We start from the raw sequence: 27549 nt of genomic DNA on the forward strand, positions 1-27549 counted from the left end.
CTAGTTTGTGTATAAGTATTTTGTCCACATGAATGCCTGTGTGCTCTGTGTGTGTGTGTGTGTGTGTGTGTGTGTGTGTGTGTGATGCATATTGAGGCCAGAAGAGGGAACCCAGTTTCCTAGAATTGGGATTATAAAGAGCTGTAAACTGCCACAGAGATGCTGAGAATGTAATCTGGGTCCTCTGGAAGATCTATTTTTTTTTAAATTTTTATTTATGTATTTATTATTTCAAGACTGGCTGGCCTGATTGGCTACGAACTCTTCACGTGTTCAAAGGATCAGAGGTCTGTGTATGAAGAACAGCAAGGCTTTTTGTTGTTGTTGTTTCTTGTTTAGCTTTCATTGTTGTCTACGAATGTTATTGATATGTAGATCAAGATGACCTTGAGCTCGCAGAGCTCTGCCCACCTCTGCCTCCCAGGCCCTCGGATTAAAAGTGTGTCTTTTGGAGCACCTTCGTTAGACAGTGCATAAAGAATGATGCACAGTCCTTCAGAACTGAAGCTACTCCTGGACAGGGGTGATGGACTGTCTTATAAAAGCTCACAGAGGCATAAATGGAAGAGCCCTGACAGAATCTGTGGCAGCTGCTGCTGCCCCTGCTGCTGCCCTGCCTCTGCCTCTGCCTCTGCCTCTGCCTCTGCCTCTGCCTCTGCCTCTGCCTCTGCCTCTGCCTCTGCCTCTGCCTCTGCCTCTGCCTCTGCCTCTGCCTCTGCCTCTGCCTCTGCCTCTGCCTCTGCCTCTGCCTCTGCCCCTGACCCCTGACCCCTGACGCTGACCCTGCCCATGCAGATGCTGGTTCCTGTTGCTACGTTTACTATTCCTGTATTACTAGTTTGCTGGTTTACTAGATATTCTGCTGATGAAGATTGGACTTGCCCCTAAGAATCTGATGCCCCTAATCCTAAGGAAGTAGTCTAAAGAGCTCTATACCCTTCTTTCCCCTCTAACCTTCCTTCTCTCCTACCTAGTGTTGGGGGTTGGAAGGGATTAGGGTGGAATAAGGGTTGGAAAGGTAGTAGATGTAAGAACCTAATAAAACAGTGAAAAAACAAAAAAAAAAAAAAAGCTCACAGAGTTTGAAGAGGATTACTTTGCTAAGGATTTGGGAGTTTGGGGGGCTTCCAGAACATGATTTATTAACTGGATTTTGAGGAAAAGAAAACATCAATAAGACTATTGGAAACTTGATGTATTCAAAAAGATTTTTCTAATTAAAAAAATCTCATTAGGTAAATATTCATTAATAGCAGGTACAATACATAAGTGTATCTTCATAAATACAATTGAATTTGTTAGATATCATATACATGTATGTACACGGTATATACATGTATGTACACACACATGAGCCTTAGCTGTGCTGCATAACACAAGTGCTTTTCCAGCTCGAGTTATTAATTTCTATAGCACAGCAATGCAAGAACTCTACAGTTAAGTTTGTCACTTCCTGTTTAATTTCTCCCATTGTTTTTGTCTTTCGAAAGCTACCATCTCTACAAAGATCTAGTCAATAGCTTCTCATTTCGGCCACATTCTGAACAGCGTCCAAAACATGACAAGGAATGAAAAGTAGGTTTTCATTTTTTCCACAAGTAAAAGTGAAAATAGAACGGATTAAAGAGAGAACTTGTGTATTGTCCCTGCAAATAATACAGAAGATTATGAGCAATAATTGTCCACATCCCTTCCTCTGGGCGGAGAAGAAAAAAGGGAAGAGCAAATTTTCAAAAAGGTTCTGATGAGCACAAGGAAGAACTTATTTACTATCATGGCATTACACTAGTGGGATAAACTCTCAGCAAAGGTGGAGGCCCCGCCTCAAACATCTTACTCTTAATGATATATTTCAATGTTCCGTAAACAGTTTAGAACTGAGATAGAAGGATTTCTTCGGAGGATCTCACAGGCACTCCTCTCTGTAATCCGACCTCTCCTACAGAGGTGTAGGAGTTCTTTGGTGTAGCCTGCAGAAATGAGTAAAGGGAGAAGGTAGGACTCAGCACCAGCTCAGAGCAGGGATTTATTGCTAAGTGTGATGATTGGGAGAAACAGGTCTGCCCTGTCCTCTGTTCTCAGGTACAGTTCCTTCTCAATGGAGAATTAGGATCTTTTCACTTGTGCTTGATAAAGTGGAAGTGGCTTTCTTAAAGATACCAATTTCCATGATCTGGCATGGTGGATGGGCACAAAGTAGAGCTAGACATATAAGTCTGATGAACCGAGGTCCATTCCCAGACCTCACATTAAAAAGCCAAATGGAGGCTGGAGAGATTTCTCAATGGTTAGAGCACCGGCTGTTCTTTCAGAGGACCTGGGTTCAATTCCCAGTGCCCACAGGGCAGCTCACAACTGTCTGTAACTCCAGTTCCAGGGGATCTGACAGTCTCACATAGACATGCAGGCAGGCAAAACACTACTGCACAGAAGAAAAAATAAATAAATCATTTTTAAAGATCCAAATGTGATGGCACACACCTGATGGCACTCCTACAGTAGAGACAAGAGAATTGTGTCAAAGTGTGCAGGTCCAAGTGGAGTATGCAGTGTGGAAACAAAACAAAACAAACCACCATGAGAGGGGCCAGAGAGGTGGCTCAGTGGTTCAGAGCACACATTGATGAGGACCTGAGTTCAGTTCTCAGCATCCATACAACTGCCTGTCCCTCCAGCTCCAGGTGTCTGTTGATACCCTCTTTTGGCCTCCAAGAGCACCCACATTTACAGCAACCCCCCATGCATTTTCATAATTAAGAATAGAAGTAATATAAATAAAAGAGATCCTATCTAACAAGGTGAAAGGAGACAGCCAACTCCTGAAAGTTGTTTTCTGACTTTACATGTACTCCATGGCATGTACACACACACACACACACACACACACACACACACACACACACACGAATAACAGTTTTGAGCTAGGCCTGATGGCATAGGTCTGTACCCTGAGTCTGAGACTAAGGTAGTTGAAAGATCTAATCTGGACCCTCTAGAAGAAGATTGAAAAAAATATATTAATATATTATTTTGAGACTGGCTGGCCTGGGATTTACTATATAGACCAAGTCGATGTTGAACTCACAGAGACCTGCCTGCCTCTGCCTCCGGGTGCTGGGATTAAAGGCAGATCTTTAGGGCACCTAAGCTAGACAATGCTGAAAGAAGTAAATGCATGGTCCTTGCTCATTACCTTCTTATCATGAGTGTTTCTAGGAGGGGTTGTAGGAGGCCTCATCAACTGAGAGAGGTGCTGAGTCAATATCTTATAATAACAGTGATAGACTAGGACGAAGCTCAACAACAGAGCCCTTAGCTAGCATGCACAAGGCCTTGGGCTCCATCACGTGTACCACACACACGTACACAAAACAAAAAAAAAGAAAAGAAAAATAAAGGAGAGAGAGAGAGAGAGAGAGAGAGAGAGAGAGAGAGAGAGAGAGAGCCAGGGGCTAGAGATGGTTCCATGGTTAAGAACACTGCTGCCCTTCACAGTTCACAGTTCAATTCCCAGCACCCACATCGTGGCTCTCAACCATCTATAATTCCAGTTCCAGTATCTGACAGTCTTTTCTGCCCTCTGAGGGCAACAGGCATGTATGTAGTGTGCTGACATAGATGCAGGCATATACATTAAATCCAAAGGAGTGGGTAGATAATCACAATCTGGGTGACTGAGTGACTTTGTGATCTTTACTAATTCATATTTGGCCTTGGACAAATGAGTGAACAGAGACCAGTTTGTCCCTCAAATCCAACATGTTACAGAATTATATCAAACAACCAGAGCCTTGAGAATATCATTTTCTGAGAGTATTTTTAAAGCACATTTTTCTGTGGCTGAGCAATACTATGTGGGCAGGAAATGCTATGCTAAGGTAAGTTAGATTAAAAATAGCTTAACATGTTCCCAAACTCTCAAACTAACATTTGTTTTGGTAGGGGAAGCACGCTGAGCGCAGAAGTCAATGGTCAAAAGCTGGTCTTTTGGTGATTTTGAAAACAGACATAAAGATGCACATTTGAATTTTGAACCATCTTTAGTTTGCCGACTAGAGCCATGGTAAAAGGAGATTAGAAAGTTTTCCAGCTGCCTGAAAGTTTCCATGCGGTCCCTTTGATTATATGATCGAGCCGGTTAGTGGAGAGGAAAAGGAGCGTCAAGCATTAGGAACGCATTTTTGGTTCTGTCACATTTGTGCCACTCACTTCCTCTCTGCATCTGAAGCACACTTCATAAAGCCTTGGTTCGTAGGGGAGAGGGTACGGTTAATGGGCTGCAGCTGTGCATAGAGACCGCCGGTGGCGGGCAGCCCAGTCACGCTGCACAAAACTACCTTGTAAAAGGAAGGGTGGCCACCGCGGCCCAGAGTCCAGGAGCTCCCACACATCAGATTCGTGCAGACGTGAGGACGCTGACTCACCAGCAAGCAGCCTTTCAAGGTACAAGACTGAGTGACCCGTAAGAGAGACCTAAGCCTGCCAAATCCTAGGCAGGCACCGAGGAGTTACTTTTGGTAAGAATTGGTCTCTTATGATAAACGGTGAGCTGCGAACACAGAATTATTCTTAGGAGAGGATTTAAAGTCAAGAGCAAAAAGCATCTTACAGAAAACCATTTCTTAAAGCAGGGAGGAATGGGCCAGTGAGAAGGCCCAGCAGGAAAGGAAAGGGTGCCTGGTGCCTTTTGACTTCATTCCTGGGAAAAACATGGGAAAGGTGAGAATCAACTTCCTTACCTGTGCATCATAGTGTGTGTGTGTGTGTGTGTGTGTGTGTGTGTATGTATGTATGTGTGTGTGTGTGTGTGTATAATGAAATAATAAATGAGAAATTAAAACGCCTAGAAGGACTGGTTTAGCTCAGGGCATGTAGAGCTAACACAATGCACAAATTTGTCCTTTTATTGCTCATGGAGCTGGGGGAGTTGTGTGGAACACAGAAGACAACTTTCATTCCATAAGTACGGTCTGCCTTGGATTTTTAAAATTTTTATGTGTGTGTATATTTTTTCTACATCCATGACTATGTACAGTGTACGAGCAGTGCCCTCAGAGGACAGAAGGTGGCAGACCCCTGGGACTGGCTGGAGTTCCAGTCCTGAGCTGTCGTGTGAGTGCTGGGAATCGAACCAGAGTCCTCTGGAAGAGCAGCAAGCACTGTTTACCGTGGAGCATGGTCTCTCTAGTCCTTGTCTTTTTAAACATTTTTATTTATTTATTATTTGTTTTATGTGTATGGATGCTTTGTCTGTGTGCCTCATGTGGTGCCTGGGGTCTGCAGAGGTCAAAAGAAGATACCAGTGCCCCTAGAATGGGAGTTAGATTACCATGAGTCACCAAGCAGATGCTGGGAATTAAAGTCGGGTCCCCTGGAAGAGGAACGAGTGTTCCTCCTAATTTCTGAGCTACCTCTCTAGCCCCTGTCTACCTTGTTTTGTTTTGTATATGATAGGGTCTCTCAGTGATGCAGAACTTAAGTACACTACACTGGATAAACAGTAAGTGCCACGCCCCCAGCCCTTAAGTACCTTTTATGTTTGGGCTCTGTTCTTGGCATCTGAATAACATCAATGATTAGGATGACCTGCTTCCCTCTAGCAGCTTTCTTTCTCTGTTTTTTGTTTGCTTGGTTGTTTGGTTGGTTTCTTTGTTGTTGTTGACAAGAGAAAGGGTCTCTCTTGTAGAAAGGGCCACTGTGTAGCCCTGGCTGTCCTGGAACTCACAGAGATCTGCCTATCACTGCCTCCCAAGTGTTGGGATTAAAGGCTTGCAATATCACGCCAGGCCTCTTGAGCTTTCTTGTGTGAGCAGATAAACAAGATAGACTTAGTGTCACGTGTGTAACACCTGTCATCCCAGTTCTTGGAAGGCAAAACGAGATGAGAGTTCTACACTGCCAGTTTGAGGCCATCCTGTTTTACATTAGGCTTTTATCTCAGAAAACCAAAGCGAAACAGAAACATTTTGGTAGATCAGAGAAGGGCGAGAGGTGTGGAACATGAATTATGTCAAGGTAGGAGGATGGGCCCTGACTAAGTAAGGCTTCTGGGATGGTCTGTGGGAGGAGTGAAGAGTCCCCTAGCACCCTCCTGGGAAAGAGCTTTCTAAGAAACGGAGGGAAGAGGCCCGAGGGTGGGAGGGAGTATGCCTGACAGGTGGGGAGAAATGCAGGGAAGCCACAGTGGCCCTGAGAGTAAACTGGCAGGTGGAAGGGCCGAGGCTGACGTCACAGGGATTGAGGGTGTGTAGATGTCCCTTCGTGTTCCTTTGGGGATGAACTTAGGGGAAATAAAGGCAGAGCAAGGAGTGTATGGAGGAGTGGAGGGTTCAGAGTCCTAAATGAGGGAGGCACGGAGCTGAATACATAGAATACATACCGAGTCAAGGGTGACTGCTGAGAACTGACTGTAAGAGGGATATGAAGAGGCTTGGGGAAATCAGTGATCCAGTGAAGGAAGGCGGTTTTGTTGCTCAGGCTGGGAGTGGTGAGTGACGAAAGTTACCTGTTCAGAATCTTTTTTGAAAGTGGTAGGAACAGAAATTTCCAAGAAAGTTACGGAATAACCCATGTGTGTCCGCAGGAATCCCTCTGAGGTCATGTGAAGTTTGGAGAAGATGAGAGGAGGGAGAGGGCTGTTGGTCAAAAGCTCCATTCGGGGTCATACTGAGATAGGTCTAAACAGATGTTCAAGTGCAGCTATCTGCAGTCAGGAATCCAGCATCTGGAGCTCAGGAGAACTCCAGACCCGGGACTGTACATATAGGTGTTGTGTTCAAAGCCCTGAGACTGGATAAGACATCCACAAAGGACACAAAAAGACAAGGAAGACAAACAATTAAGAAGGGAGGGCAACCAGACTGTCTTAGGAGACTCGGCCAATAAAATGCCATAAACCTCAAACACTCATTCTTGACTTAAGAGAAATATCAAGAGGAAGCTAGAGGGACCAAGAAACTATCTGGGAGGGAGGGGGAGAATTCAATGCAGAATGGAAGCTACCATATCCTTAGGTGAAAGACTATATTTTTAATTATTTTATTATTTCAAATTACAAAACATTCAGACCGATTGAACAAGTAAAACAGCACAGTTATGTGTAAAAGAAACAGTCCATTGTTGCATCCATCCCCACTCCCTTAGGGGTACCACATTAACAACATGGCATTTGTCCTTTCCTATCATTTGCATGGCTCAGTAGAATCACAAGCTTTTATATAACTCAGCTCTGTAGGCCTTCTCTCATATGTCCACTGTGTCAAAACACAGTCTTATCACATGTTACCATTTTTAAAATGTTAATAGTTTATCAATCACATTCTCAAATACTTGGGTATAATTAATTCCATCTTGTTCTGCCAATGTAGTGTATATTATTCTATGTCTATGCAATATACGTATATATGCATACATGCACACACATACAATGCTTAAACATATATGATTGTGGTCTGGATGCAAAGTCTCTCCCATAGGAACAGGTGTTTGAATATTTGGTCCCCAACTAGTAGTACTATTTGTGGGAGTTGTGGACCATTTGAGAAGTAGGACCTATCTGGAGGAAACAGCCCTCTGGGAGCTGTCTGGTGGAGTTGAAGTTTAGCATCTACTTACGTCCTGTCTCCTCTCTGCTTTGTGTTACGAGTAGATGTGAGCTAGCAGGTTCAAGAGATCCTGTCATCACAACTGAAATCTGCTTCTCCCATGGCTTCCCTGCCAGAGTGCCCTCCTCCCCCAACTGTGCAAGTCAAAACGTCCTTCCCTCCTCAGTTGCTTCTTGTCCGGTCTTTGGTCCCAGAAACAAGAAAGGCAAATAAACACATTAAGATGCAGACATATTAATAGCATATCACAGTAGGTTTTGTTGTTTTGTTTTTGTGAGACAGGTTTCACCGAATAGCCCTGACTGTCCTGGAACTCCTTCTGTAGACCAGGGTGACCTCAAGATCAACCTTCCAATGCCTCCTGAATGCTGGGATTAAAGGCATGAACCAGCCTCAACTCCCTGACTCACACTAGATGTTTTTTTCTTTTTTAATCTGAATGAAGTTCTTAGAAAACTTTAGACCTGTGTCTTCTTTCACCTTCCTCCTTTCAGCATCTACCCAAATTGTACTCCAGAGTGGCAGAGCCCCACTGTTAACCCCATGTCTGTGCCTTACCATGTCCTTAAGCTCATGCAATCCTAAACAGATGGAAGTCTGTTTACAAACATAAACACACACATACACCACACACATACACACACACACACACACACACACACACACACACACACACACACACAACTTACCATGTACATCAGTCTGCCTCTAGGAGCCGTAAGACTCCAGTGGCTTGCCCTTCTCACGCCACCCTTGTGAGAATCCTAATTCACTAAAAGTTCCCTTCTACCTTGGAAGTCAAAGCCTACTATTTTATGAAGCAGAGACACCATTCAGCACGTTTGCAAATGTAGCAAAAAAAATTATTAAACTGTTCCTTCACGGTTATGCGTTTACTTTGCTTCTAATTTTTTGCTACTACAATTTTGCATAAAGCCTTCCATATTGGCTTGTTGTTAATTATTTCCACCTGCCTCGGGGTTGAATCACTAGGTCAAAGGTTGTGCAGATTTTTTAACAGATTTTTTAGGACTACAGCAACAGTTCAGTTTCACAAACACTGCAACAGTATTAGTCTTTTGAATGTTTTGAATCTCATGGGTGTAACATAATGCCTCGTAACTAGTGGAGTAATTTTATTTGGTGTTTTTAGGCAGGGTCTCAGGAAGTCCAGGATGACCTCAAATTCACTATGTGGTTAAGGCTATCCTTGTTTCTCCTGCCTCTACCTTCTGAGTGTGGGATTATAGGCATATGCTGCCACATCTGGCTAGATATTATTATCCTAACTGCAAAACCCAAAATGCTGGTGAGCTTAAAAACTTTTAACATGTTTTTTAGTTACTTGGAATGTTTTATCTTTCCTTTATCGACTTCTATGTATTTGCTGCTTGTGAGAAATATTTACCCCTCATGTGTTATCTGTGTTTCACGTGCTTTACTAAACAAGTTTTGACATGACGGTCTTGGCATCTCTGGCCATTTAGAGGTTTTGAGTTTTGTTACCACCCATTTCCCATTTCCCGAGTTCCTGGTTTTAGTTTTTGGAACGTGTTCTCTGTCACCCACGTCTGCGTGTAGCTACCTGAATGTTTCTCTAAGGCTTATGGCTTACACTTAAGTTTTTAATCCATTTAGAATCTGTTTTTAGACTTGTGAAATTGAGACCCAAGTTCATTTTGTTCTAGATGAATAGCCAGTTACACCGGCACTGGTTATTGAATAAACCATTCTTTCCCACAGAATTGAAATACTGCCTTTGTCACATATTAAATTATGATATATGCTGAAATCTATTTTTGGATTCAGTGTTCGGCTCCACTGATTTGTCTGTCCTGATGCCGATACCATGTTGATTGCATTACTGTGATTTTTATCACTGCGGCTTTCAGTTGAAGGCAGGCCTCTCATTATTTATCTTCAACAGAACTTTTTGTTGTTGTTATTATTCAAGCTTAGGATATTTGTGTGTGGATTTCTGAATGACTCTGTCTGACTTATTCCACCTTGTAAAAGGGAGAACTGTCCAGACTGTAACTCGGATGCTACCGCTCTCTTAAGAAGGGCATTGTTCTTCACTGGAGTACGTGAAAAGTTCAGTAGCATTTTATTTTTAGTTCTGTATTTTAATTTTATGGGTATGAATGTTTTGTCTATGTGGTATGTATGTGCACTACATGAAGTGAGCATGATGTTTGATTTCCTGAAATTGGAGGTACAGCCAGCTGTAATCCACTGTGTATGTGCTGAACCCTGATCCTCTTCAAGAGCAGCAAGTGCTCTTCCCCACTGGATGATCTCTCCAGGCCATTTATAACAGCTAAAATTAAGCGATTCCTGATATGAAGATATGTCTGATCATGTTCTAATCCCCCGTTATCTCATGGCTTATTTGGATAGAATCCTGATAGCTAAAGCTGTCAGTGAGCTGATGGTGCTAAGTGTTCAGGTTGTTTTAGTCTACAGAATCCCCCCTCTTCTTCCATTCTTTACTGAAGTAAAGAGGTTGTTTCCCCAAAACACTCCCTTAGCCTGAGCTTTGTTATCTGCAATGTTGTGGTGTCATTCAATGTCCAACATTCATTTAGGTCGTGGAGAAGGCCTAATTGTTGTTGCTGTCAGAAGTCCATCTACCGATCTGTTAGGACCTCCACAACGCTGAATAGATCCATCCTTTCATCTCTGTTAACTGGAACAGCTCTCGAAGGTCCTTCTACAAAAGTTGGTATCTTTTCCAACCACCTAGTGCCTGGGAATATAGAAGACAACAGGACTGTTCAGAGGATGTGGTCTCATGGAACCTGCTAAAGACAGTAACTATGTTTTCTTTACTTCTAAACTGTCAGATATAAGCATAATGGATATGGTTTCAATGTAGCATAATTATTAATGTTATTTGTTTCGCTGCTCTGTGGCAGCTTTTTCAGATTGCTCTTGAGTCTTTGCATAAGGCTGGGGGAGGGTCTTTGAATCTGACAAGGAAAGAAAGAGAAAGAAAGAAAGAAAGAAAGAAAGAAAGAAAGAAAGGAAAGAAGAGAGGGAGGAAGGGAGGGAGAGAAGGGAGGGGAGGAGAGGAAAGGGAAAAGAAAAAAGAAAAGAAAAGAAAGTCAGGTGCTCAGGTCAGGTGCATTTCCTACCCAGACCCTTCAAGGCTGCAACCAAAGGTCCTTCTGCCCACTGGAGGAACTGTCTGGAAGCCCTGTAAACACACTTGCTGATATTCGCTAAATCATTACATTGAAGCTTTATCTGGGGACAGCAGAAAGCAGAGGGTATTTATACACTTGCATGTCCTAAACTTATAATGGCATTTTACATTCACCTACAGGATACCTAACTCGATGGTGTGCTTCCTCCTACACCTAAGACATGCTACTGTTGACAATCCCAACAGAACTGCTCCTTGAATTGAGGTAGGGACTTCGTAAATATTTTTCACTTGCAACCCATTTTCACTTGAAATTTGTTTTTGGTGCTGATGATCAAACCCCCTTTATACATGCAAGTACTCTACCACTGAGCTGCAACCTCAGCCCCTGACTCAGTAATTTAAATATGTATTATTTATATATATATTATATTAAATATATAGTTTATAAGACAGATATATGAATAAAACATTTTCTGGGAATAAATCATTAAGAAATTTACTTTAAAATTTTAGATATATTTTAAAGATATAATGTAGCCTCAGTTGTCCTGGAACTCACTCTATAGACCAGGCTAGCTTCAAACTCAGAGATCCACCTGCCTCTGCCTCTAGAATACTGGGATCAAAGGTGTGTGTAACCAATACCCAGTTGATATTTTTAAAATATATTTATGACATTTTTATTGAGTGCATATGTGTATATATGCATACACATGCAATGGACCATGTGTGGAGGTCAAACGACAACTTGCAGGAGTCACTTCTCTCTTTCTATCATGTGGATCCTAAGGAGATACTCAAGTCTTGGCAGCAAGTACCTCCATCTACTGAGTCATCTCACAGACCGGTGTCTTAGGATTTCACTGCTGTGAACAGACACCATGACAAAGGCAAGTCTTATAAATTTCTGGGGCTGGCTCACAGGTTCAGAAGTTTAGTCCATTATCATCAAGGAGAGAACATGGCAGAATCCAGGCAGGCATGGTGCAGGAGGAGCTGAGAGTTCTACATCTTCATCCGAAGGAAGCCAAGAGCAGACTAGGCATCCTCAGGCAACCAGGAGGAGTCTTCAAGCCTACCCCCACAGTGACACACCTACTCCAACAAGGCCACACCTGCTAACAGTGCCACTCCCTGGGCCAAGCATATACAACCATTGCATTCCACTCCCTGGCTTGTTCAAACATGAGTCTATGGGGGCCATACCTAAGCATAGCATAGTGCAAAATACAGTTAGTCCAACTTCAAAAGTCCCCATAGTCTATAGCAGTCTCAACAGTGTTAAAGTCTCTTCTGAGATTCGTGCAATCACTTAGCTGTAATCTCCAAAGCAAGACAGGAAACCAGCTGGGCAAACTCCAAACATCTCCATGTCTGATGTCTATGCAGTCTTCAGATCTCCAACTTCTTTTTTCATCTTTGTTGACTGCATCAAACTTCTTTCACTTGGGCTGGTTCCACTCCCTGTTAGAAGCTTTTCTCAGCAGATAGACCATGACTCTGGCATCTCAAACATCCTGGAGTCTCCAAGGCAACCTCAGCATTACAGCTTCTTGTTTCAGTGTCTGGGATCCACACATGATCTTCTGGGCTCATCCAAAGGACTGGCATCACTTCTCCAACTCTACCCTCTATAGCACTCTAAGCTCAGGTTGATCCACTCCACTACCACTGCTGTTCTTGGTGATCAACCCAAGGGACTGGCGTATCCAATATACTGGAGTCTTCTGCTACAACTAGACTTTACCAATAATCTCTCACAGGCTCTCCTCATGGTGCCAAGCCTCAAATCCTTTGTATCATCCCTTCAGTCCTGGGCTGTCAACTACAATGGAGGCTGCACCTTCACTAATGGCCTTTCATGGCCTCTCACAGTGCCAAGCTTTAGCTGCTCTTCATGACCCCTTCATGCCTTCAAAACCAGTACACCTGGGTGACTCTTACACCTTACCAAGTACGGCTGCAGCATGAGGTACAACCTTGGCTGTCTCTGGGACACGGCTCTCAAAAAACATTTCCCAGAAGATTTAACCTCAGTGGTGCTGCTCTCTTCTTAATCACCACTAATTTCTTAGCTCCAGCTAACCAGCACCAATTGTCCCAGTAGTCGCTTCTATTTTTCACTCTAAAGTCAGAGCCATGTGCCCAAAACTGCTGAGTTCTGCTGCTTGCTGGACCTGGAGCATGGTGTTCTTTTTTCTATCACATTATCACCAGCTTTCTGTTTTCCAGCTCCTTCATTGCTTAAGCTGGACTGTCCTGGAACTTCTTCCTTTGACTGACTTTGAACTCAGAGATTTGCATGCATGTTTCCTAAGCACTGGGATTAAAGGTGTGGTTCACCAAGCCTGGAATTAATTTTTTTCTTCTCCTAGAACTTGCTCTGTTCTAGGCTGGGCTTGAACTCAGAGATCTGCTTGTCTTTTCTTCCTGGAATTAAAGGCTTGTACTACGGTGCCTGAACCTAAACTTAGCTGGGAGGAATCTTGCCACAAGGTCATTACTCCCTTAATTCAATTTAATATCCTTGAACACAGAATTCAGCTCCATTTCACTTCCTGGTGCCCCTTTAATACTCCAACCATATATTTTATATTTTTCCTTTCTCAGCTTGCTTTTCTTGTTCAAAATTTTCTTCATGAGACTTAACCAGAGAACAAAATCTATGATGGTTGTTTCTGAGACTTCCTTTGACAATGCAATTTAATCTGAGTCTCTTCACATTAGCCTCAGATAGACTCACTAGAAAAGGGCAAAAAGTAGCCACATTCTTCACCAAAATAACACAAAAACAGTATCTAGGCCACATTCTGAAATTCTTCTCCACTGAAACCTCTTGGGCCCAGGCTACACAGTTCAAATCACCCTCAGAAACAAAGTCTTCCTTATTCTTACTAGGACTAGCCCATTAAGCTCAACTGAATTCATTCCACTGCTTTCCAGAGTATCCAAATCTACATTCTTCCAAACAAAAGCATGGTCAGGCCTATCACAGCAGTACCCAACTCCTGGTACCAATTTCTGTCTTAGTTAGGGTCTTACTGACACCATGACCAAGGCAAGTCTTATAAGCTTCAACATTTAATTGGGGCTTGCTTACCTATTCAGAGGTTCACTCCATTATCATCAAGAAGAGAACATGGCAGCATCCAGGCAGGCATGGTGCAGGAGGAGCTGAGAGTTCTACATCTTCATCTGAAGGAAGCCAAGAACAGACTGAACATCTTCAGGCAGCTTGGAGGAGGTTCCCCACCCCCACAGTAACTCACTTCCTCCAATAAGGCCACACCTTCTAATAGTGCCATTCCCTGGGCTGAGCATATGCAAACCATTACACCTAGTGTGCTGACCAATTTTCTGTCAATTTGACAGAGGCTAGAGCCAGCTGAGAGCATGGAACCCGAATTGAGAAAATGCCTCCAGAAGATTGGGCTGTAGTCTAGTCTGTAGAGCATTTTCTTAATTAGTGATTGATTTGGGAGGACCCAGCCCATTGACTGATGTGGATGGGGTCACCCCTGAGATTGTGGTTCTAGGTTCTATAAGAAAGCAGGTAAATAAGCCCTGGGAAGCAGACCAGAAAGCAGCAGCCCTCCATGACCTTTGTATCAGTTTCTGCCTCCAGGTTCCTGCCATGTTTGAGTTCATGTCCTAGATGCCTTTGATGATCAACAGTGAAATGGAAGTGTAGGCCAAAGAAACCCTTTCCTCCTCACTCCCCAAGTTGATTTGGTCATGGTGTTTTATCACAGTAATAGTAACTCTAACTAAGATACCTGGTGTGGATATACTTTTAACATTAGAGAATAAATAAAATTGCATATTAATTACATGGATGTGTTCTGTGGTTTGAATGGGGAATGTCTCCAACAGGCTCACATGTCTGAATATTTGTCCCTTCCTGGTAGGGCAGTTTCAGAAAGATTTGGAGCCTTTATATGGTAGTCTTGCTGGAGAAGGGGTTCAAACGCATCAAATTTTGAGGGAATGTAAATAAGTGTAGGGCCATCCACGGGGCATGAGCAGTGTACCAGTGGCCGCCCTCCCAGAGAAGAACTACTTTCCTAATGCCCAGTATCCGTGAACAGCCAATAGTTCCCCAGCTGGAGTATGACCTTGTGAGCTTCCTGCTCATTCATGCTAGAATGTACATTGGCTGGATGTTGTGTACGTCTTGTGCAGGAAACCATAACTCCTAAGTACAGCAGAATTTCATGTCCAGAAGACAGATCCCATAGCACTCCACTCTATGCTCAGGCTGTTACATTCTCTCTGCATCCTCCTTGAGATATTCCTTGAGTCTTAGGGAAGGTTGATATAAATATCCCTTTTAGGGTTGAACACTCATCAGTCCACATATTCTCAGTAATCTCATCAGTTATGAGTTTATATTAACCACTATCCACTGCAAAAAAAAGTTTCTCTAAGGTTAAGAGAACAGATCCACAGGTACAGATGTAAATATTTAAAAGACAGTTTGACAACATGGCCATTTAGTAAATTTACAGTAGTAGATTTCCCCCTCTAGGTCCTAAGACCTCCTAAAGCAATGAACTTTGACAAGTATTAAATTCCTATTGTGGAGCAGGCTTCAAATCCAATCAGAAAGTTGGATTTGTTAATGCCAATATCCTATCTTGCCTGGCAGATATATTAATTCTCTTTCCCTCCTCTGCAAGACAGAGGCTCTATATTTACCTCTGGCTGTTCTGAAATGTGTTATGAAGATCAGGTTAGCCTCAAACTCATAGAGATCTGCCTGCCTCTGCCTATCAAGTGCTGTGATTAAAGACACATAACACTATGCCTGGCTATTTAATTTTCTATGTAAAAATGAATAAGCATATTTACTTCATTAGTATGTAAATTTGCTTTCATCTTTAATAAATGATAAAATTACATGTACGCCCAGGAATTATCTTAAAATACATTCCTTGATTATTTATTAAGAGTAAATGTTCTCTGTATATGCTTACTTTATACACCTATACACACAGCATTACATGAAAAATTCCTGTTAATCCATGACATCACTCTGCAGGGTCAAAAAAGTCAAGAAAATTTCCATATACCCAACACCTGGGAGGTGACAAGATAGGTATCCACAGAAAAGACGTGGCAGGGCATGGTGGTACACACATTTAATCCCAGCACTCCTGAAGCAGAGGCAGGAGAAATTCTATGATTATAAGGCTGTCCTGGTCTACAAAGCTAACTCCAGGACAGTCAGGACTTCATAAAGAGACTTTGTCTCAACAAACAAACAAACAAGCAAGCAAACAAACAAACAAACACAAAAACAATGGAAAGAGAGTATCAAAGAGTCTCAGGATCTCTAGGCAAGTTTGAGTGGTGAAGGTTTTCTCTCTAAAGTTAGGGAAGAGTGCAACGGGCCTAGCAGAAATGAAGGTATTTTCCAGAGACACCTGTGCTTCTCAGTCACCAGGCTATTCAAACAATGGACCCCAAAGAAAAAGCAATTTCTCCAGAAATCTCATGCTTGTGGAAGGGAAAGGTAACAGTTAGGCAGGGAAACCTGTTCTTTCAAAGGAGAGATTTCACACAGTTCTAGCAACTCGACAGACTATCTTACAGGAGGAGAATGAAGGGCTAATGGTGGATGGAACCACGCCTTAAATGAGAGGTCATCAGTGTACAACTTTTTAGCCGTCTATTTAAACTTCAATCCCATTTCAGGATCCTAGAGATCCAAACTGGGTTCCTTTGTCCCTCTTTCCATGTGGCTACACTGAATACCTTTCCCTTTTTGGTTCTCCATTTTTAATTTGGCTTAATTGGCTTATTGAGGACCAGTGGCCAGACCTATCTTGGACACAAGTTGTTACTTGCAAGTTCCATAACAAGACTGTAACAGCTGACTACTTCTTCAAGTGGAAAAGGGACAATATGTGACTTTCAGGAACATTTTGAAGAAAGACAATATTAAAGGAACTGTGATTTTCTAGAATCTGATTCAGAGAAGTGACAGCTTATGGATCACCTGACAAGGAATGCAAATTGTGTTCTAGGGGAGTTCAGTAAGCCACAAAATAAAATGGTGACTTGGGGCATAGGTCTGGGTAGAGTGTATATGAATGAGAACTTCTAAAGGAAGCTGTGTCTGCAGAGCCTGATTGGTTAGAACTGCAGTTCTGTGGAAGGGTTGGAATGTTGGAGGTCTAAGAGCTAGTTATCTTACCTTGGCCTACTTCTAACCCTAAGAACAGTCAATCTTTGCCCACATCTGTGTCTAAACTAACATCTTGTGACTAATAGATAGTAATATTGAGATAGGGTCAATTCTAGTTAGCAGTTTCCAAGAGCAAAGGTATATGAGGAGTCTATTAAAATAAACACAGTAATTAATGGATATAGAGTTTCAGTTTACAAGGTGAAAAAGTCCTGGGGATAGGTGTACAAGTGTTCTGAATTTTTCTGCACTGTATACATTAGGAATGGGGCTGGGATGATCTGGAGAGATGGATCGAGTGCTGAAAGCACATACTGCTCTTGCAGAGGATCCAGATCAGTTCTCTGTGCCCACACAGCAACTCACAAGCATCTGTAAGTCCAATTTCAGGGAATCCACCCTCTCGTGGCCTCCACAGGCACCAGGCATGCATGTGGTGCACGACAGACATGCAGGGAAAACACCGCACATATAAAGATAAATGAAAATGTCAGGGGTGGTGGTACGAACCTTTAACCCAAGCACTTGGGAAGCAGTAGCAAGCAGATCTCTGGTCTATATAGTGAGTTCCAGGATAGCCAGGGCTATACAGAGAAATCCAGTCTCAAAAACAAAACAAACAAACAAAACCAAAAAGCTTTTTAATCCATTAAATCAAACCACTAGCTTCCACCAAAGCAAAAAGTAAGAATGTTGTCAGATAGCATCTTGGGCCTATAGAAAAGCTTTTCCCATCTTGCTCACTCTCTAATGTACCCACAAATGTATTTTAAATTGCACTGGTTTATGACTGTTTTTGTTCTGTAAAGATTCGATCAAACCTCATGAAACCACTTCCGCATTGGAACATGGAATTTGGGGGAACCTGTATCTGGGCAGTCTTGCCATTTGATTCCTGTTCTTGTGAGTCAGCATGTCCACAGGTGGCAGGATATGTTTATCCAAGAACAGTGTCTTCCCTCTGCACACCTGCAGTTCTACTGAATAGTTTCATAGCGCTCAATACATATGTGTACAGTTTTGTCAATTATATACTTAAACACTTTATAATCATTAACAAAAGAAAGCTAATTAGTATGACTGTATGAATCAACTCAAATAGTTTTTAGTTTTTATTTTTAAAAAGCTGTTTTTTTAACATTTATTCATCATATGTTATGAGCACATGCTTCATGAAACATATATAGAAGTCAGAGAACATCTTTCAAGAGTCAGTTTTCTCCTCTCATTATTTATGTTCCTGGGATTGAACATGAGTCTTCTGGCTTAGTAGTCATCATTTGTACAGACTGAACCAACTTGGTACTAACTTGGAGTCACAGTCTCTCTCTCAAGATATACAGAAAATGTGGTACATTTACACAATGGAATATTACTCAGCTATCAAAAACAATGACTTTATGAAATTCATAGGCAAATGGATGGAACTGGAAAATATCATCCTGAGTGAGGTAACCCAATCACAGAAAAACACACATGGTATGCACTCATTGATAAGTGGCTATTAGCCCAAATGCTTGAATTACCCTAGATGCACAGAACACATGAAACTCAAGAAGGATGACCAAAATGCGAATGCTTCACTCCTTCTTTAAAAGGGGAACAAGAATACCCTTAGGAGGGAATAGGGAGGCAAAGTTTAGAACAGAGGCAGAAGGAACACCCATTCAGAGCCTGCCCCACATGTGGCCCATACATATACAGCCACCAAGCTAGATAAGATGGATGAAGCAAAGAAGTGCAGGCTGACAGGAATCAGATGTAGATCTCTCCTGAGAGACACTGCCAGAATACAGCAAATACATAGGCGAATGTCAGCAGCAAACCACTGAACTGAGAATAGGACCCCCGTTGAAGGAATCAGAGAAAGGACTGAAAGAGCTTGAAGGGGCTTGAGACCCTATATGAACAACAATGCCAACCAACCAGAGCTTCCAGGGACTAAGCCAGTACCTAAAGACTATACATGGACTGACCCTGGACTCTGACCTCATAGGTAGCAAAGAATAGCCTAGTAAGAGCACCAGTGGAAGGGGAAACCCTTGGTCCTGCCAAGACTGAACCCCCAGTGAATGTGATTGTTGGGGGGAGGACGGTAATGGGGGGGAGGATGGGGAGGGGAACACTCCTATAGAAGGGGAGGGGGAGGGGCTAGGGGGATATTGGCCTGGAAACCGGAAAAGGAAATAACAATCAAAATGTAAATAAGAAATACCCAAGTTAATAAAGATTGGAGAGAGAGAGAGAGAGAGAGAGAGAGAGAGAGAGAGAGAGAGAGAGAACCTGGAGTTCACCACACTGAGATATCTCCAAAGTAGAGAACTTACGTACCTTGCAGTTCTCATCATAGGAATGCAGTGGTCAGTAAAACAGCTTCTTCAGGCCCTAGAGGCTATATTCTTAGAATAGTATTCCAGCTCACATAGATAGGACATAGAAAAGAGATTCAAAGCTTTAAGTTGGCCCCTCAGACTACATGATCCAGTAGATCCTATAGTATAAGGGCGTTGAGTAAAAAAAAAAAAAAAAAAATGAGGTGTAGGTTTTATGGCAAACTCCAAGGGGAGAATCATGGTGTGGATTCTGGATCAAAGCCATACCAACTGCAAAAGAGAAACATGTACTTTTCAAAACAGTTCTTGGAGCAATGTGGTGCCCAAATAGACACAGAGAAGTGGCAACATAGTGTCTTAGGGTTTTACTGCTGTGAACAGATACCATGACCAAGGCAACTCTTTTAAGAGACAACATTTAATGGAGGTTGGGTTATAGGTTCTGAGGTTCAGTCCATTATCATCAAGGCAGGAACATGGCAGTATCTAGGCAGGCGTGGTACAGGAGGAACAGAGTTCTACATCTTCATATGAAGGTTGCTAGCAGAATACTCATTCCCAGGCAGCTAGGATGAGGGCCTTAAAGCCCACACTCAAAGCCCACCTACTCTAACAAGGCCACACCTTCTAATAGTGCCACTCCCTGGGCTGAGCACATTCAAACCATAGCACATGGATAAACAAAATTTGTTTTCCATTATGGTTGATTTCAAACTATCAAATGGCATCCATAGGCTCACAACAGGTTCATAAATAAAAACAAAACACATAGAAGTGGGCATAGTGTAAAAATCTTTATTTCCCATGTTCATACCTATTAGAAGGCATCCATTACACAGATGATGCTAAAAAGTCATGTACCATCCCATTACATCAGCCAGCCCCCATCAGATTTATTGAATTATTATATTAGGAACAAACACATGAACCCAGGACAGCTGTTATATCATATATTGTAGTACCAAGAGCCACTTTAGAGTCACCAGCTGGAGGGAACACCTTACAAAGATGGCATGCTACCCTTTAGAGCACCATGTGCCTTTTGAATGAATGACCTCTAATGGAGCTATTTCCCTAACAGTAGAATACAAAGGTCTGGAAATCAGGAATCGGAATCTCTTTGCCTGCCTTAATTCCCAACAATCCATCTTTTAGTGTTTTCTTCTAATGGAGACTCTAGGTGTCTAGTACTAAGAATAATTTTGGGGATAGAGGGAGTCATTTGTTTTTTTTTCTGTTTGCCTGCCTGCCTGCCTACCTGCTTGTCTGTCTGTCTGTCTGTCTGTCTGTCTGTCTGTCTGTCTGTCTTAGGGTTTCCTTTGCTGAGAAGAGACACCATGACCAAGACAACTCTTATAAAGGACAACATTTAATTGAGGCTGGCTTATAGGTTCTGAGGTTCAGTTCATTATCATCATGGAAGAAAGCATGAGAACATCCAAGCAGGCATGGCACACCAGAGGGGCTGACAGTTCTACCTCTTGTCCCATCCCAAAGGCAAACAGGAGAAGCAGAGGTAGGCAAATTTCTGAGTTTGAAACCAACCTGATCTACAGAGCAAATTCCAGAACAGCCAGATCCAACTCTGTCTCAAAAAACCAAAGGTGGGGGGAAAGGTAGATAGATTAGATGATTAATAGTGTGGTGGTTTGAATATGCTTGGCCAGGGAGTGGCACTGTTAGGAAGTGTGGCCCTGTTGAAGGAAGCATGTCACTGTGGGGGTGGGTTTTAAGACTCTCCTCATAGCTCCCTGGAAGACTATCTTCTCCTGTTTGCCTAAAACTTACAGAGCGATCACCACAGGGTCTTATGTCCTGATCCTATGGGATAAGGACCAGATTGTATATCCCTTACAATGAACATGTTGCTTCCTTGAGTTCTGCAAGTCATTCTAACAAATTGTTAAACCAGAACTTGTCCCTGGTTGAACAGGGGCCAAGGCAGTCTGGGGACTACTGAGCTTATGGATGGCACCTAGGGAGAGGACATCTTCAGGTTTGTTGTTAGATTGATTTCCTGCGTGTGGGTGTTTGCCTGCATGTATTTATGCGCACCATATACATGCCTGGTGACTGTGGAGGTCAGAAGAGGGTGTTAGAGCCCTGGTAACTGGAGTCACAGATAGTTGTGAGCTGACATGTGGGTGCTAGGAATTGAACTCAGCTCCTCGGCAAGAGTAGTGAATGCTTTCAACCACTGAGCCATCATCTCTCCAGTCCTGAATCTTTAGGGGTGTTGTTGTTGTTGTTGTTGTTGTTGTTTTTCTTTTAAAGGAACCTTGACCTTAACTTTTGGGGTCTGAGGTAACATCACATAGCTGATGACCCAATTGCATGGGGGTCCAGAGATGTAGTGCTTGCTTCTCCATCGCAGTGATCGAATAACCCAGCGTGGGCGGCTTAAAGGAGGAAAGATAAAAGCAGGACTTAAGTGCTTTGCTGCTGTTTTAGCCCTTACCTCTTGGGCAGGGCTCTCCAGGTTGTGCATAAGTGGCCTGTCTTTGCATCCAGAGGATGGCACTTCCTTATCCAGTATCGATTGTTCTCTTTGGGGCCTACACATGAGTCTCTAAAGTTTTAGGATTTCTGCTAGAAATGCTTCCCTCCTTTTCTTCCTCCAGCTCAGAGACACACCTGCCTCTGCCTCCCAAGTGGTGCACTTTCTATGACCCTTGCGGACCTTATGTAATGTCTCTTTCCTCAGGATCTATTCTTTCAACTTCAGTCCAGACTAAGACCCCTTATTCGTTCTCGCCACCCCAGTCCTCTCTAGATGGCATTTTTAGGACTTGTCACAGTCTTGTCAAAGCACCTTTCTATGCACTTAGCTGTTCAATGCTGTTTCTCTCCTTTCAGTAAGTTTCATGAAGGCAGAAAACACAGTTGTCCTGTTTTTGTGTTGTTGTTTCCTCCCCTCCCCCCATTTCTCTAGCACTTAACTCAATGCCTGACACAGGCTTAAAAAGATCCACTGAATGAATACATTAAAGATTGGTTGATGGATAATCTTGAGGTCAACTTGACTATATCTGAAATCAATTCGAACCCAAGCAGCTGGGCGTACCTGTGAGAATTGTTTTGTATTGTTTTGTTTTGTTTTGCTTTCTCTGAGACAGGTCCTTGGCTATCCTGGAGCTCACTAAGTAGACCAGGAAGACCTGGAATTGACAGGTATCCACCTGTTTCTGTTTCCTGAGTGCTAGAACTAGAGGTGCTCTTCAACCTTCTTGGTGGCAGCCCCTATAAAAAAACGAAGCCCTTGTTCTTTTGTTCTTGGCAAGTTCATCTGTCCTGCTGCTGGGGTATTCCTTCCCTGGTATTAGAACCTATTTTGGGGGGTGGGGGCTTCTGATGAAGGTCAAAGACCAGCTGAGACCTCCAGCCTCATGGATGAAACAACTACCAGATTCTTGACCTTTCTGTTAGAAGACAGTGACTAGCCAGAGCACAGTCTATAATTCACTTTAAGAAATTCCTATATATATCTACATTTTCATTCTCACATGTAGGACCCTGATTAAGGCAATTAAGTATTAAGTATAGAGTAGTAGTTATCTCCTCTTGGTTGGACATGACCAGCATTATCCTACATCAGAGAAGCTATGATGGTAATTCACATGAGCTCCTCATAGGACTGACCCATCAACACACATCTTGGAAGGAAAAGGATGGTCATGGGGTTTATAAAGCTCAAGAGTCTGCACAAGAACAAGAGGCCCCTCCGATCCAGGAACTATAAAGAGGAATACAACTGACAAGGGTAGGGCTCTTTTTGAATGGAATTGCCTGTAAGATACTCATGGGACTTTTCAGTGGCTGGTTGTGGGGGGGGGGGGGACACCCACTATGTTACTCTGGCTGTCCTGGAACTCACTATGTAAAACAAACTGACTTTGAACCCACACAAATCTGCTTGGCTCTGCACTCAGGAGTGCTGGGATTAAAGGCACTTACTACCACACCTGGCTTAATTGATTGTCAATGTACATTTAGAAGGTTGTATTGGGTATTGTGAAAGTAACAAAAAGATATTCATTTGAATTTGTACTGATGGATGATACAAAAATAGAAGCTGTCATCTGCCATGTTTCTGTTGTATTTAATCTTTTGAGAATTTTTGAGGGACTAGAGCCAAGGAGCAGTCAAGGAGAATCTTGACATGAAGTGATACTCTGTGTTTGGGCTGATCATTAGAATTCTTTCCCCCCACACTTCTGGAAATAAATGCAATTGAGCAAGCACATAGGCTGAAGGGAGAAAGATACACAACCTCTTAAGTGTCACCTTCCCTCAACAACTTGCCATTACAGTGGAGTTTTAATGGATGCGCTATTTGTTGATTTCCTTCAGTCTAGGTGATTATGTCTATAAAATGTCTTTCAGGGTTCACTCTACTAAGGAGCACAGCAACTAGGCATGCTAGGGCATGTCTTTAATCCCAGCACTGGGAGGCAGAGACAGCACCTGATCTCTGAATTCCAGGCTAGCCTCTTCTACAGAGCATGTTTGAGGACAGCCAGAACTACACAGAGAAACCCTGTCTTAGAAAACCAAACCAAACCAAACCAAACCAAACCAAACCAAACCAAACGAGGACAGAGATAGGGTTAACATCTCCAAGTGCCTAATATGTACTCATATATACACAAACGGAGAGAGACTAGGGCAGAGGATTGGAGAAAAAATAAGGTGTCCAGTACGAATTCCTCCAATTTTCTGAACCCTATCCAAAACACCTATAGATTGAATAAATACTGTTCTGGGGTAAGTGGACAAAACGAGTCACAGTAAATTAACATGTTTCTCACCGCGGCTGGGAATCTGGCGCAACAACTGCAAATTCCTGTTCTGGAGTTATAAAATAATTGTGCCCTGCTCTGCCACTTACCAGCTGTGTGATCTTGTTTCCTTAAGCCTTCCTGAGCTTCAGACCCTAAAAACAAAAGTAAATACACAGCTGGATAGATTTCCTAATTAGAACTAGGCTTTTCCAACTTTCCGAACGAACTCCAGGCAGCAAGTGACAGCTTGAGGCTCATCTTCGTCCTTCGCAATCGCTCAGAGCGGCTCACAGCTAGGAGGAGAGGGGAGGAGCCCGCGGGGCGCAGAGCCATTCAGCCAATGGCACATCGGGCGGGACGGGAGTTCCCGCCTCCGGGCGGCGTGCGCGCGCACCACGCCGGCACGCCCGCCGCGGCGGCGCGCGCGCAGGCCCTGCCCTCGTCGTGGCCGCCATTTTAGCTCCTGGTTCGGGCCGCACGGAGCGGTCTGTGGTGGCGGGAGGGGTGGGGGTCCCTGCGAGTTGAGCAGCGGGCCTCTTCTGTGTGGATCCGGCTGCTGGAGTCTCTCTTCTTCCTTCCTTCCTAAGCGTCCGCTCTGGGAGTGCGAAGATGTCCAAGAGGCATCGGTTGGACCTGGGGGAGGATTACCCCTCCGGCAAGAAGCGTGCGGGGACCGATGGGTAAGACAGACCGGGTGCGCAGTCGCGGCTCGGGCTTTGTTGGCTTGTGGCGGGGAGCAGGCCCGGCAGCCGAGTCTTTGTCTGCCATCGGCCGGCTGGGGCGCGGGCCGAGTGTGTGCGGTCAGGGTGAGAGGCCTGTGGTGGCCACGAGGCCGCGGGCGGCGGGCGTGAGGAGCGGGCCGCGAGGCCTCGGTGCTCGCGTGAGGCCCGCAGCCGGGGAGAGTGTCCGGAATGGGGTGGCCAAGGGCACTGCCCCTTGAGCGGCCCCGGGCGGCGGCGGGAGCTGTCTACTTGGGGATAAAGACCAGCCGACCTCGGGGCGCACTGTTTGGCGGGAGACGGACGGCCTCCTTCCATTGAGGCACTTCAGAAGAGGCCGTTGCCAACTTCCGCCCTCTGCTTGCCCTCCCGCCATCTCCTTTATTTCCTGCTTTGCTTAAAAACCGGCCTTGCTAAGCATCAGTGGGGTAGGCCTGTGAAAATACGTAATCTCCCTCCGCTCTGTAAGTTATTTCTATCTCCTCCCGACTTTGGACGCACTTTTCAAAAAGTGATCTTAAGCGTGTTTGAACAAACAACACCCACGTGCAGATTGAGGAATGCTTACACCGATTCTTGGTCTGGCAGTTTGGTTCCTTTTCCTAGACTTTTGCAAAGACGGGGCATTTAGCATGTAAGCAGTTGTATTATCATTTTCCAGCTTTTCTGTGACAGTTCATACTTAAAATGTACTTTAGCTTATATTCCTACCCTTCCATTTTAATTAACTGTATGTTTATACTTTGGCAGTACAGAGATCTGTTTGGTTAGTTAAAAAAATATAACACAGAAGTCCGAATGTCCAAAACTGTTGTATGCTTTTATCATTTTCTTACGTCCTGTGACACTAGCTGTCAAGTCAGATGTGTGGTCTCTTGAGATTTTAAGTCTTTTGGGCTTGCTTTCTAACTACCAATGGGAGGTATAGGTCAGGATAGGATGTGTTCTGATGCTCTCCTTAGATTGAAATATTGAATATGGAAAGTAGGTTTGTTATGTTTTGATTCTGTAGTTTTTTTTTTAAAGCTTGTAATACTAAGCATTGTAATAATACAACATCCCAAGACAGCTAGCTATTCCCGCAAGCAAAAATTCCAAGCGTTCATATTTGAGCTCAGTCAGTTCTTAGGTAGAAATACAGCTCATGATTATTCTCCAAGGGAGAGCAACATTACAGTGATCTTTTCCATACTTTACAGTGGCATCTAGAAATCTCCTTTTCTCAACATGAAACATAAAACTGTAGTTAAACATTACCACCTGTCATAATGCCATTCTTATTGGATTGATAAAGTGTAGTGATTGTCACATTTGGCTAAGATGCAACTAATTTCCCACTTAGAGGTCACTCTGAGATAGTTCTTTTCAGTGTTTTTGTGTGTGTGTGTTCACTACTCAGTGCATTTATTTCGATTAGTGGCTCCACATTGATCACAGTGATCATGGTGATTTCTCTTGCTAATGTATAACATTGGTAAAATGGACTTTGGGTGTATCATGGTAGCTTCATGTTTTCTCTGAGTATTTAATATTTGTCAGTAAGTACAGGAGAGTTCAGTTGAAGAGTAATTCCTTAATTTCTAGAGATTCTGGAGGGCAGTTGTTGCTGTTTCGTAAGTGTTTTGAGTACTTTTTCTTATAGAACTGATTTTCTTTAGCAATGAGTTTATACAGTATTTGTGCTTGGTATCTATTGATTTTCTCTTCCTCACTTAGTTTGAAGGCACTTTTGACTGCCAGGGATTCTGTCCCTCCTCTCCTCCCTCCCTCCCTCTTTTCCTTCCTTTTTGCTCTTGTTTAGTGTATTTGACAGCATAGGCTTGTTCATTTTGTCACCCCAGCTGTCACCAGACCCTGTTGTCTCCATTCCAGCACACTTTTGTGTGTTTGGGTGTATGACCACTGCTTGTGGCAAGCAGAAGAAAACATGGAATTAGATACTTCCTCTTGACCATGCTGGCCCCAGGGGTCAACTCAGTTTTTCACTCTGAACCATCTCACCAGCTCTGGAAAATCTGAGGACATTTTTATTCTAATGGTTCTTAGTATTCCTGATCGAAACTCAATAATTATGATTCTTTGTAGGTAGAAGTGTGTTTCACTACAATCCTGTGGTAGCTGAAATTAAATAAGATGCAGTGAGCAAGAAATTTTCACACTTTAAGGTATAAAGAAAAGAGCAGTAAGTTACTCCAAATCATTATTTCCATCTTTGGAGACCATACTTATTCTTAAATACAAAATGTAATATCTGAGCTCTTGGAATTTGGGGCCTATTTGTGCAGTACTCCAGTTATAAGGCATATCTCTTGTCTTGCTCATTGATATTAAGTGCTTTCTTGGGTTTTTTTTCTATAGATATGTATACATATTAATGCCCATGCTTAGTAGTGTTTATATAAAATATCTGAAGTAGATGACTAGTTTCCATCCTTTTTAGCGCAGTATATTAGTGCCCGTTATTATTCCAAGTACAATTTAAATGGAACATCAGTAGTAACCAGTATTTGCCTGGTGCATTTCAGATATTCCAGGCAGCATTACATTATTAGCTTATTAAATGTTTTTAGTTCCATTTCAAAAACCATAGCTTGCACGTGAGCAAGGAAACGCTGTTCTCGATAATTGTCAGTGTAAACTAAAGTGCTATTTAGAGCACTTTTCTGTCTGTCCATCCGTCCGTCCATCATTTCTTTTTAAAAAGAGGCAGCATCTCTACATAGCCCTGGCTATTAGAAACTCACTCTGTAGACCATGCTCACAGAGATCAG

The 27549-nt window shown here is 43.1% G+C and overlaps 1 protein-coding gene and 1 long non-coding RNA gene across 8 annotated transcripts in view; one reads left to right on the forward strand and one right to left on the reverse strand.

The window, feature by feature from the left end:
• Nucleotides 1–7006: 7006 nt before the first annotated feature.
• On the reverse strand, nucleotides 7007–24375 carry LOC108352757 (uncharacterized). Of its 2 annotated transcripts, XR_010057526.1 has the most exons (4): nucleotides 24167–24375; nucleotides 17456–17548; nucleotides 13856–13950; nucleotides 7007–10353 (listed from the first exon to the last, which is right to left on the reverse strand). It is a non-coding gene; the product is annotated as an uncharacterized LOC108352757 (long non-coding RNA). The 2 variants fall into 2 exon arrangements; XR_005493280.2 differs by lacking the exon at nucleotides 17456–17548.
• A 113-nt stretch (nucleotides 24376–24488) lies between these two features.
• Nucleotides 24489–27549, forward strand: part of Dhx15 (DEAH-box helicase 15) — a 37944-nt gene continuing 34883 nt past the window's right edge. For 5 of the 6 annotated variants that reach the window (XR_005492917.2, XR_005492918.2, XM_063272935.1 and 2 more), the window contains exon 1: nucleotides 24489–24739. Coding sequence is in view for 4 of the 6 variants with exons in the window: in XM_063272935.1 (XP_063129005.1) it covers nucleotides 24669–24739 (71 nt within the window). In the remaining 2 variants the exon portion in view is untranslated. The remainder of the gene's footprint in view (nucleotides 24740–27549) is intronic. The other variant, NM_001191597.1, reaches the window with a different exon arrangement.

The sequence above is a fragment of the Rattus norvegicus genome, chromosome 14 (genome assembly GCF_036323735.1).
Source record: "Rattus norvegicus strain BN/NHsdMcwi chromosome 14, GRCr8, whole genome shotgun sequence".
Lineage (NCBI taxonomy): Eukaryota > Metazoa > Chordata > Mammalia > Rodentia > Muridae > Rattus > Rattus norvegicus.